The sequence below is a fragment of the Lontra canadensis genome, unplaced genomic scaffold, assembly GCF_010015895.1.
Source record: "Lontra canadensis isolate GAN:19392208 unplaced genomic scaffold, GSC_riverotter_1.0 scaffold23, whole genome shotgun sequence".
NCBI classification, from domain to species: Eukaryota; Metazoa; Chordata; class Mammalia; order Carnivora; family Mustelidae; genus Lontra; species Lontra canadensis.
The window spans coordinates 9,458,879-9,470,763 of NW_022631017.1; the positions used below are offsets into that span (position 1 = coordinate 9,458,879).

General features: G+C 54.3%; 1 protein-coding gene across 1 annotated transcript in view; it reads right to left on the bottom strand.

The window, feature by feature from the left end:
* GLP1R (glucagon like peptide 1 receptor) overlaps window positions 1–7,790 on the bottom strand; it is a 31,916-nt gene extending 24,126 nt beyond the window's left edge. The window contains exons 1-2 of the mRNA XM_032862546.1: window positions 7,690–7,790; window positions 52–148 (exon numbers count right to left, since the gene is read on the bottom strand). Coding sequence (XP_032718437.1) covers window positions 52–148; window positions 7,690–7,767 — 175 coding nt within the window. The 5' untranslated portion in view covers window positions 7,768–7,790. The remainder of the gene's footprint in view (window positions 1–51; window positions 149–7,689) is intronic.
* Between the last annotated feature and the right edge of the window lie 4,095 nt (window positions 7,791–11,885).

The following is an 11,885-nucleotide window of genomic DNA, read 5'->3' on the forward strand; positions in this document are numbered from 1 at the left end:
GACTTGGGGAGTAGGGCTTCAAAGTCTCCAGGAAATCCCACCTGGACTCACCTGTGGCTGGGGTGGGAGCCTCAGTCAGGAATCTCTGGCACTGGTGTCGGTATTCTCGCCATTTCTGCACTGTCTCCGAGAGGGACACAGTGGCACCCTGTGCGGGGAGGGGAGAAATGGAGGCCCTTTGGGTCCAGCCACTCTCTCTTACCCCTGTTCCCTACACTTGGTTTCATCATCTCCAGGGTACCTTAGAGCCCCAAACTCCCTCAGGCACTGGCTATGTCCAAGAGAGGGACAGAGCAAGTCCTACCACAGGGGGGCTCCAGGTGGATATTTTTACATCTTTAATCCCTCCCGATAGACAAGCGCATACCTTGATGTGTAGGAAGCAGCCAGCAAATATCCACTGAAATGATGCTTTTGGGGAGTGAGTGGGTGACGGGGGAGGAGAGGGCGTCCATTCATGGTCTGCTCTGACCTCACCAAGAAGGCAGAGTTCCTGAGGGCCCAAGACTTCATGATTGCTGTAGACTCCTTTCCCAGTGCCCAGTCAGCCTGCCCCCAAGGTTCCTGCACTTTCAATCATTCCAGTAGGGGACATGCTGGCCCAGAGTGGGAGAGGAGCTCAGTTGAAGCCACATAGTCCCCCAAGGAGCAGAGCTTGGTAAGGCTACAACATTAGCATCTCTCCTGAAATACACAGTCATTATCTGGGAGGCCAACAGGACCTCCCCCCCACCAGCCCCGCATTGTCCCTTTCTAATGTAACAATAGAGATCAAATATTCAGCTCAGCTTCCCCACCTGAAGAAATCCTGAGGACATGGGGTCAGAAAAGTACCAGAAAAAGGAGCTCAGGCTTGCAATGGGATGGGTCCCCCTATCTGTGAGGAAGGGGGACATGAACCTCAAGTTTTAGGTAAGGTAGACACAACAGGCTTTTTAGCACAGAGACCCAAGCAGACCCACCCACGTGAGAAATGACCCTTCTGAGAAAAAAAAGAAATTTTTGTTCACTTCTTTAAGATAGGTCCAGGGACGGTGTTCCTTTTTTCTTTGTATTTTTTTCCTGAACAGGCTTAAGATTCTAAATACTCCTCATTTGGAGGCTGCCGATGCTGAAATGACCAGGGAGCCCCTTGCACAAAATTTAAGGTTCATACATAATTGAAAACAAAATTTCGCTTTTTGAAATCACAAAAATATACACGTGTGCTGAAATCAAAATAACTACTTTTTAGAAGCTTGTACCCTTGACTTGGTGGTGGTGCCCTAAACACATGCTAGATCTGGTTTTGGGTAATCTTGCCCTGGTTTAAGCTGAGTCCTGGTTTATAGGACACCTCCCATAAAGACACAGGTTGTCCTGTGCTCATCCCTGCCCACAGTGGAAGCTTCTGGAAGGGGACCAGGCTTGCTAGAGCCCCAGCCATGTTCTAGGAGTTAGTGTGCTGAGGCTACAAGTAGTGTCACCTGAAGGAACTCTTCTGAGGGCAAAGGTCAAGTGATTTATTTTAAAAAACAAATAAAAGAACAAGGAATAAAACACAACAGTAGTGAAGGCAGTGTCTTGATTTTTAGCTACAACAGAAAGGTCAGTAGAATTTTCACTACAGCCAGTCCTGGTGGATCAACCCCACTCTCCACCCCTTTTCCTTCTATCCCCACCCCTGGACCCCCAACACAGCAGCTGGTGGTAAAAGGGCAGAAAGACTGGGAAGAAATTCTCCTTGATCTCCCTTTCTAGAAGGAAAGCAGGAAGGAAACAAGGTCACGGTCAGAGCTGGGAAATGGGGCAGGTGTGTCTAGGGCAGGGAGTGGGGAAAAGGAAGCTGATGGAAACCAGAAGTCTCAGGGTATGGATAGGAATGAGGTTAAAGGCTAAGGACAGCACCATGATGGCAAACCTGGTCACAAACACTCCAGGGCGTTTCAAGACAGAGGGAGCCCTGTCACCTGCTCTGAGCAGAGTTTCTGATATAAAACTATCTTCAGACTAAGATTCCCTGAGGGCAAGACTGTATCTCCCCCACCTCACACTGGGGCCTTCTGAGGTAGGGCTGTGTCTTCCCTCAGACTCGGGCTCCCCAAGGGCAGGACTGGGTCTCCACCCTCAGACTGGGGCTCCCTGAGGGCTGGGCTGTGTTCCCCCTCAGACTGGGGCTCCCTGAGGGCAGGGAATATCTCTCCCCTGAGAGAGAGAGCTGCCTGACAATCTGGGTCCTCTGTCTTCTTCCCACATGAGCCCAGGGTCTCCACAAACTCCTCACTGTACTTTTCCCTCCCTCTCCCTCCCCCCACTGCACATATAGCACAAACTACCAGGACCTCTGGCCTCTCCCCCATCTGGTGTTTATGGAAGTCATATTGTGCCAGGCTCTGGGAGGATGAGGGAGATGGGGAACACATAGAGGAAAGGGAGAGCCCTAGCCTGAAACAGACCTCAGGCTACTTGGGTGTGGGTCAGGTCAAGGGCTTAGCAGGACATCACAGAGAAAGCAGGGGTGAAAGCGCTCAGGGGGTGTTTGGGGCCAGGTTCAGTGTAGACTCAGTTCTAGGGGACTCTGGGGACTGTGAGCTGAGGAAGACACTGGGCTAGCAAGTTTGGAGGATGGGCATTTCAGCAGGACGGCCCAGCAGGTACCAAAATGCAGAAGTGGGGACAGTTCCTGTCAGTAGAGAAAGGCCTTGGACTGGTGTTCCAAAGAAATTTCTGGGCCAGGGAGAGAGCAGGGGCCAGGACTGGGGTAGATATGAGACTCTGGTCTGGGATAAGGCCGGTGACCAGCAGTAAGCAGGGCCCAAGTGCTCAGGTGAACCCAGTAAGACCGTGGAGGGTGAACAGCCCTGGCTTTGGGCTCAGATCCAGGCCCACCCCTGACTTCCCCACAGATTAAGTTTGTTACCCTGTGCAAGAGTTTTAACTTCTAGCCTCAGCTTACATGTGTGCAAAATGGGAATAATAGTAGTCCCTACTTATCCCCCGCCCCCAGGATTGTTGTGAGAATTAAAAGTGAGTTAATGCTTAGAAGGGCCCCTGGCCCATGGAAAATGTACAGCCAATGCAGCCCTCCTCTGGGCTGGACTTCTGCTGTTTACAAGAGAAGGGAAAGACAGAGTGGACAGGGCAGGCTGGCCTCCTGGGGAGTCTGGGCGCTACCCCTCCCTCACTTCCAGGATCAGCAATCTCCCAGGAGAAAATGAACACATTTTCCTGCTAAGGACCAGTCATTCTGCTTAGTGTGTGGCAGCTTCCAGCCGCAAACCCATGTGGGGAGGCTCAGGACCCGACGTCCGTGGGCAGGGAACCGTGAGAAGCGGCAGGCCCTGTCCCGCAGCCCCCAGCCCCATTTCACCCTCCTCTGACACAAGTCCCCGCTCCAAGACTGATGAGGCGGAACTGCGGGTGCTGCTGATGGGAAGGATACGGTCGTGGAGACAGCAGGGATGGCCCAGAGAAGAGGGCAGCGGTGAGGGCTATGGGGCCGGATGAGGGCAGCTTGGAAGGTTTTAGAATCCGCACTTGCCAGGCTTTGTGAGATCTCTCTGAAGGGGATGAGGGGATAAAATGGAGACAATGCCCAGTGGAGGTTATAATAAGGAGGGGCATCTCTCAGATTCAGGAGTTTCTGGAGGAAGCAGGAGGTGAGAAAGAGGATGCCAGGAGAGAGTGGCGTGCTGGAGAGAGCACTGGACAGAGAGCCACAAGTCCTGGGTTTAAAATCCCAGTTCTAACTGTTAATGTGGGATTGACAGGATTCACTTTAATCCTTTGGGGCCTCAGTTTTCTCATCTATAAAATGGGCATATTGCTCTTCCCAAAGAGTTACTGTAAATGGAGATCCAGCAACATAAAGTGAGTGAATATCTTTTTTAATTCTCCAGCCCTGTAATGGTGGGCAGCGATAGAAGGAAAGGCAGTCAGGGAAGGATGAAGATGGAGTGGATGCTCTCAAGGTGACAGAGTCTTCCCTTCTCCCCAGGAAGGCACTCGGTCTCCAAGACTGGGTGCCAACCTAAAAAAATTCCTCCTCCAGTTTTGTTTCTCAGTGTAAATTAAGTTCCTTCCTTTTCTGGGAACCTTTTTGATTGAGGGAAGGAGGAACAAGACCTTGGCCTCTCTGGACCACTGAGGTAGGAAAAATGGGAGAGAACCCCAAAGGAGAAAGAGAGATCCACAAGACACCTCTGGGACCTCCCAAATGATGCGGCCCCTACCTTTCCCAGCAGTCCCGCCCCACATCCCCAGCCTCCTTCCTCTCTGTCCACCTCCCATTGCCCAAACCTTCACCCTGGCCCCTGTGCCCAGGAAGGGTGGGGGCTGCCAACCCGTGGCTCCTTGACCTCATTATTTTTTTTCTTAAGGGCTCCAGATACATGAGCAGAGGGCAGGGAAAAGAAAACTGACCCGCAGTGTCATATGCTCGGGAACCCTCACACAGATATACTGTCACACACATTATCATGCACACCGTTAAGCACATGCTTACATGACAGTCTCCCCCCTCCACACAAACACACACACAGGTTGTCAGGTACCCACTCACATGCTGAGCCACTGCCCCCAACACACGCGTGCGCATACACACACACCACCTTCTTGACTGACATATACTCGACCCACGCAGTCACACACACGTACACAGAGAAACACACATTCTGTCATAAGCACACTCTCTCTCACCCACATGCTGGCACATCCCGGCAAACACCCATTTACACAAAAATCTGTCTCTCACACACACACATATAGACCTTCCCATAGACACGGTATCACACGTGGGGTTGCAAGCACATATACACTGTTGAACACACAATTACACGCTGAGATGTTTCACACATGTTACTCGCACACCAGCAGACTGCCACACACAGGATCACACGCACATACACACAGAAACAGGGGCTCATAAAACCTACACCCTCCTCCCCCTGGTCTCTCACTTTCCATGTCTCTCTACCTGTCTCTATCTCTGTATTTCTGTGTCTCTCTATCACACACACACACACTCTCACACACACACCCAGAGGAATCTGCCTAGGGCCAGGCTGCAGCTAAGGAAGGGCCTGTTTTTCCTCAGAACAAGGAATTGGAGGGCAGGATGTGGTTTCTTGGTGGCTCCTGTCCCAGCTCCCACCTGGGATCCGTGTCCGGGAGGGAGCCCAGCTCAGAACAAAGTCCATGCTGACCGCTGTGCACCCCGGACTCCCTCCACCCTTCACTAGAATGCGGAGGCTCAGGCCTCCCACAGCCTCTCTCCAAGCCCTAGGCTGCCCTGAAGAAGGCTTCCGGATTCTGGAGGACAAATGGGTCAGCTCCCCCATGTGCCTAAAGCTGCCATTTCAGGGTTCCAGTAGCTCAGTCCTCTCCATAACTTTTTGAGGTAGAGGTTGTGATTCCTGCTTACAGACAAGGAAGGACACTGAGGTTCGGGATGGTCATTGTCCTAACCAAGATCACCAGCTAAGAGCAGACCTGAGATTTGAACCCAGGTTTGGCTGGTTCTCATTTTGGGTCTCAGAGGCTTGCCTGTCTCCTCATAGACCAGCTCCCTCACAGGGGTCCTAGGGAGGTAAGGAATAGGGGAAGGGTGTGTCCTTTCAGCAACAGTGAAGGAGTGGCCTAGGCCCCCTTCTTTAGAGGTCAATTTGGCCATCCACCTGCCTGCAAAGAAGCCACTTCCAGCCTAGCCATATCTGACAGTGGACAGCTTACTCTGTGTTCTTCCTTCCAGGAAGCAGGTTTGAGGCACCAGCCCAGCCTCTCACCCATTTTTCTCTCTGTGTCTGCATACCCCTAGTCTTGCTGACCTCAGGAACAGAAAACAGAAAGCAAAATTCACCCATTTCTAGAGTGCTCTACATGGGCATAAGGTTGTGTCACAGGACTGCAGTCTAACCTCAAAGCCCCTTTGCTCAGATCTCTGTGGTGGCCAGGGAGGCTCAGTCCCTCCGCACCCCCTCCACCCTCGCAACAAGAACAGCCCTGGAAAGTTCCATCTCCTTGCTCAGAGCCTAGCTCCTCCTGTCCTGCTCTGCCCTCCCAGGCCTGTTAGGGCTCCAGGATAGTTGGCTTTTGCTCTGACCCAGGGCTGAGGAGTGAGGGGATCAGAAGTAAGGGCAGGTTCAAGGAACCAGATTCCTCTGGGGAAAGGAATTTTGGGGAGAAGACAGGCAGCCTCCAGAACCTGCCCTCTTCCCTCAGTCCAAACCAGGTCTGCAAACCTGCCTGGAGCAGGATGGGAGGTGGCCGGAAGGCTTTCCACCTCCATCCAGTCCTAGTCCCAACTCGCAGTAAAGATGAGCCCGAGAGGCCGTCATGCTAATGTGTCTGCAGTCCTGGCTCCTGAGAGATGCCAAGTACATCAGGGAAGTCAAGGCCTGGCTGAGGGACTGTGGGAAAGTGCTGGGGAAGCCGGGGTGTCTCCTGTGGCTAGGGTCAGTAGCTGGGCTGGGGGACAGGTAGAGGGAAGGAACTAGTCCGGAAAAGAATTTGGGGTTGGAGGGCTGAAATGGGCTGGCACATCTGTCCACATCTGGATTCTCAGCCAGGCTCAAGTCAGCCTTTACCAAGGCAATGGCCCCTCACCATGTCCCCCACCCATGCTGGGACAAATTCCAAGGCCTGTACAGCTCCACTCCCCAAAACTCTCAGTTCTTCAAGTCTGGGGGTAGGAACCAGAGGCAGCAAGAAGAGATATTTCCCTTGACACCAGACAGGCCACCCAAGCCTGCACCTCCTCTCTGCTCTAGCGTCTCACATCTTTGGACAACTCCCCACACTGCCAGCAGGCTGGCTACAGCCCCCAGCCCAGGAGCCTGCAGATAGGAAAGGCAGGGAGGGCAATGAGAGCCACAGAGAGGGGCTGCAGGGGTCTATCTGTGGTCTGCTCCCCAGTGGCATCCAAGGGACCAAGGTGTCTCTGAGTGTCCCAGTATGCCTTCTGGTATATGTTGTCAACCAGGTTAGTCAGAATGGGGGGTCACACAAGTGTGTAAGGGGGACCTGGCTGCTCCCAGAGGCGCTGGGAGCCTCCTTACGTGTTTGCCGCAGGGGCTGGGGGAGGGGGCACTCAAGTTCCATCTGGGAGGTCAGAAAGGACAACCAGCTGCCACCGCAGGGTCCCTAGGGCTATGAGTCAAAGGCTGAGCTGGGGGGCTGGTGAGGGGGTAATGGAGCTGGGTGTCCACACCCTGGCCCTCTCCGTCTTCCCGGAGCCTTTTGGGGTCTTTGATGAGCGAGAGGGGTGGGCTAGGGGCAGGCACTGCGGGGAGGGCTCAGGGACGTGGTGGGAGAGGTGAGGTCAGGGAAGGGGGGCGAGCCGGGGCCGTGCCAGGGCCGCGGGCACGAGTCTGCGAGGAGCATGAGTTGGGAAAGTGGTCTGGGGAGATGCGGCGCAGAAGTCAACGCAAGGCGGCTGCGGGGCAGCTGGTGGCCTGGTTGGGGGTGCGGGGCAGGGGCGGCGAGGGAGGGGGCGCGGCCGCCGTCCGAGCCTCCACCTCCAGCCGCCGTCCAAGCCCCCGGCTCAGGGCGCCCAACTCTCCAGTGCCTACTCCGCCCCCCAGGGCTTCGGTTCCCTCCGCCCGCGGTCGCGGAGTTTCGCTCAAGTCCCGGCCACCCCTGCCGGGACCCGGCGCCCGCAGCCCTCAGGGCCCCCCGCCTTCTCCCCCTACCCCCGGGGGCCACGGGTCTCACCTGGGGGCGGGGGCCGACCCTGCCCACCGCCCCGAGCAGCAGCAGCGCCAGGCAGAGCGGGCTGGGGGCGCGAGCCATGGCGGGGCGCTCAGGACCGGGCCATCGCTGCCACCTGCGGAACCGCGCGCGGCGACTGATCCCGGGCGGCCGGCGGCGCCGGGGGAGGAGCCGACGCGGGGCCGCCCCGCCCGCGGGAGGGCCTGGCCGGGTCCCGCGTTTTCCGCCCCCGCCGCCGGGGGCCTCCTCCACCTCTCACCTGTCGGACCCCGGCCGCGGGCACCCGGCGCTGCGCTCCGGGCGAGGACCGGTCGGGCTGAGAAGCGCAGGAGCCTGCCACCAGCACCCAGCGCCGCGGGTGCCCTCGTCCCCCCAACCCCCGCCCCCCAGTCTCCCCCAGGTTCCCCCAAGTTGCTCTGGCTAAGGAAAGCCAGACCCGCCCCCCCCCCCCCCATTCAGGCTACCCCAGAAGAAACTGAGGCTGGACCAGCGCTTGGGACTTGTTCAAGGTCACACTACCCGTAAGACCCCTCCCGTTTCCGGTTACTTTCGTGTAACCCCAAGAGCTGTTGGTGACTAGTATAAGAAAGAGCCGCCGTGCGGGGTTACCCCGCCCCAAGACCTCTCCTCATTCCCGAGCTCGATCTGGAGGGTCGCCCCGGGAGAACTAAGGTTGGGAGAAGAGCAGAGAGACCAGGACAAATGGATCGGTGGAGCCCTTAGTGGAGGGTCTAGAGTTTTCCTCCCACTCCTGCAGCCCCCACGGCCCTTGTTCTGAATCACTAGGCTCTTAGAACCATGTGTCCCTGGGCCAACGTGGGCCCATGGCTGTTCCCTGTGCCTCCTGTATCTTTGTCACCCGCTTTGTAGGGACTCTGTATTTTACCTGCCTTTAGATCCACTTCTCATCCTCCAAACACAATGTGAGCAGGGTTTGGGGGGCGGCGGGTGGTGCACAGGCTACCCTCAGATTCCCTTCTTACAGCCAGGCTGCAGAAAACTGTGTAGACTTTACTTCCCTGATGCCCTTAAGGAGTAGGGGTGGGAAGAGGGGATTGCCCCAGCCCCAGAGGAACTTTGATGTCACTGTTGGGAAGGGGGGTGGCAGCAGCACGCAGTCCTGGACTCACCATAGCGGGGGATGTCTGGAGCATCCCGAAGGGAAAGAGAGTCTGTGAGAGTAACTGCTGTTCTGGGAGAAAGAACTTCTGGAAGCCCTGAGGGAAGTTGGCGGAAATGGGGGTAGAGAAGGGGGAGGGGGGCGGAGACAGCCAGTGGGAGGAGCCAGGGGCTTCCTTTCCGCCAGAGGGATCATCCACTCCAGCAAGCTCTACTTCCACTACCTGGGAGTCATGTCTTCCCTCCCCTGCCCAGAAGCAGTCTACAGTCTCCTTCCGGGGTCCCACTTAGGATTACGAGCCTGTTCAGCTACACTCGACAGAAAACCCCAAATAGCAATGGTGTAACCAAGGGCTCTCATGTACAAGACCAGAGGTTCACCCTAGGGCTGGAGCAGTGGCTCCCTGATCATTAGGGTTCCCCCTGTTCTTCTAGCTTCCACCAGTCTCATGGCCCAAGTCTTCCACTAAAAGATCCAAGGGGGTTGCTCCAGCTCCCACCAGGATATCCAAATTCCAGCCAGCCCGAAGGAGAAAGGGGAGTAGGAGGGGTACGCATCCATGGGTAAGGGCTCATCCTGAAAGTGGCAATTGTCAATTCTGCACCCATTGGTCCGCACCCATTTTTAAATTTTTTTTTAAAATTTAATTTATTTATTTGAGATAGAGAGCATGGGGGGGAGCAGAGGGAGAAGCAGACTCCCCATTAAGCTGAGAGCCCCTCGCACGGCTCGATGCCAGGACCCTGGGATCATGGCCTGAGCCAAAGGCAGATGCTTAACCAACTGAGCCACCCAGGCACCCCCACTGGTCAGAATTTAGATGCATGGGCAGTCCTAGCTGTACAGGGGCCTGGGAAAAGCTCTCTTTATTTTTAAATAAAGGTTAAATATATTTAACCTTGCCAGGCAGTCACTGGCAAGGTTAAATATTGGGGTTTATATTGCTCTAAAAGAAGGCAAAATTAGATATAGATTATAGACATAGATGATACAGATGTCGATACAGATGCAGGGAAACAACTTGTCGGCTCTGCTGTACCAGGGTGGGGAGAGGAGGAGGCTAGAGAAGGTTTTCAGACAGAAGTGGGCATGTGCCATGAATTTCTCAGACTCCAAATCACATTTATTCAATAGATACTTAATAATCTTGAACACCTTGTTATGTGCCAGACACTGAATTCGGTCCCAGGGAGAAAGTGGCGATGCTGCCTCTACCCTCAGGAAGATTCTACTCTGTGCAGGAGAGAGACATTCAACAATTATTGGAGCCATTTCTCTTACAGTTACAAGGGTGACCAGCACTGCTGTGGTAAGCAGGTGCCTTTGTGACTAGGAGACTTTGAGACTAGGAGCCCCTAGGAACAGCTCTCAAGCAGCTCTGGATGGACAGAGGTGGATGGATAGCTACCCCAGCTCCTCTCCCTCGGTTGGGACACCTCAGAGGAGTGTACCAGGCTCTCAGGGTTCCCCATGCAGGGGAGGCCCTGCCATCCACAGCTGCCTTCCCTGGCCTGCCCTTCGTTCCCACAGTAGGGCACTAGCGCTGCCTGGGGACACCTCTCAGATAAAAATAAACGTGTCTTTATCTTGGGGTCTGCTTCTGGGAGAGCCCAGCTGAAGTCATTGGGCACAGGGAAGTCTCCGGGGATGGAGGTGTCCCCCTGAGCCCAGAGTCATTTGAGTGGCAGACTGCTGACCTTTCCCAGAGGTCCAAAGCCTCTGAGGTTTCCCTGATGCTACCTCTCATCGCCGCATGTCCTGCTGTGGCTCCCTGGGTTATAACTGCCTCCTTCTTACTAGACTGGGGATCCGAGAGCCAGCATTCTACTGCAGCACAGCCAACCGAGTGAAGACTGGGTGTACACAGACCTTGCTGGTTCTGTCTCTGGGTATGATGGATGCTACTGGGCACCGTGCCCCGGTTCTTCTGTGGAAGGGCCCTGCAACTGCTGGGAGGCTGTTTGTTGGACATTTGGGAAGATTTGTGCTCTGAACTTTTAAGTAAGTGTCAAGGTGAGTCCAAGGTCTGATTCATTCATTCACTTATCTCTTCCTTCCTTCCATCCCTTCCTTCCTTCCTTTCTTTCCTCCTTCCTTCCTCTTTCTTTTCTTTTCCTTTCTTTTCTCTTTTCCTTTCTTTTCTCTCTTTCTTTTCTTTTTTCTTTTTCTTTCTTCCTTCCTTCCTTCCTTCCTTCCTTCCTAACAAGTTGACATCTTTCCCTTCCTCCTTATCCCATCTCCAGAGGATTAGCTTTCTCATAACCCTTATCTGACCTTGACCCTGAGTCCATCGTTGGGTCCCTATCACCTAGGACCAGGTTCTTAAAACTCTTAGTATCTAAGAAGCCTTCTTAGGGCTGCCCCCAGCTTACCTCCCAACTGGATTTCTTGCAAGTGACTCCCTGCAGCCTTCTGCCTTTGCATGTGCAATTCCTTCTGTATGAGTGTCCTCCCTTACCTCAGCCACCTAAGCCCCTACTCATGCTTCAGGACCTAGCTCAGGCAGCCCCCTCTCTAAGAAATGTCTCCTCAGCCCTGCCCTTCAGTGCTCCTTCAAGACAGCCAAGGTGCTTTTGTCAGTGGCAAGAGCCCTGGAAGTCTCCCAGAAATCTCTGGAAGGATTCCCCAACTTCTGCCCACCCTCAGAGCCTCAGTAAAAGAGTCACCCCCACCAGGAAGTTTTCCATAATCCCTCACACCTAATTCCTCAGGGCCCCAAGGCCTTGTGCATATGGCCATCTGGGTATTTCAAACCCTCTTGAATGTTTGCTGGTTACTTTCTCAGTTTCCTCATGGACTCAGAGTCCCTTAAGGGCAGAGGCCTTGTTTTACCAACTGTTAATACCCCCACAACACCCAGCACAGTGTTTAATATATACTAGGAGCTTGGTGACTCTTGTTTAAAATAAGAAATGGAATGAATTGAAGCACTTACCATGTTCTATCACTGTCCATATGTGTTTCCCTTGTTAGACTGTGGGCTTCTTGAGGGAAGGAATCTCTCATTGTTCATTGTTCATCTCTGGGTATCCAGCATTAGTACAGGCCCTGGCACATAGTAGGTGCTCAATGATGTTTT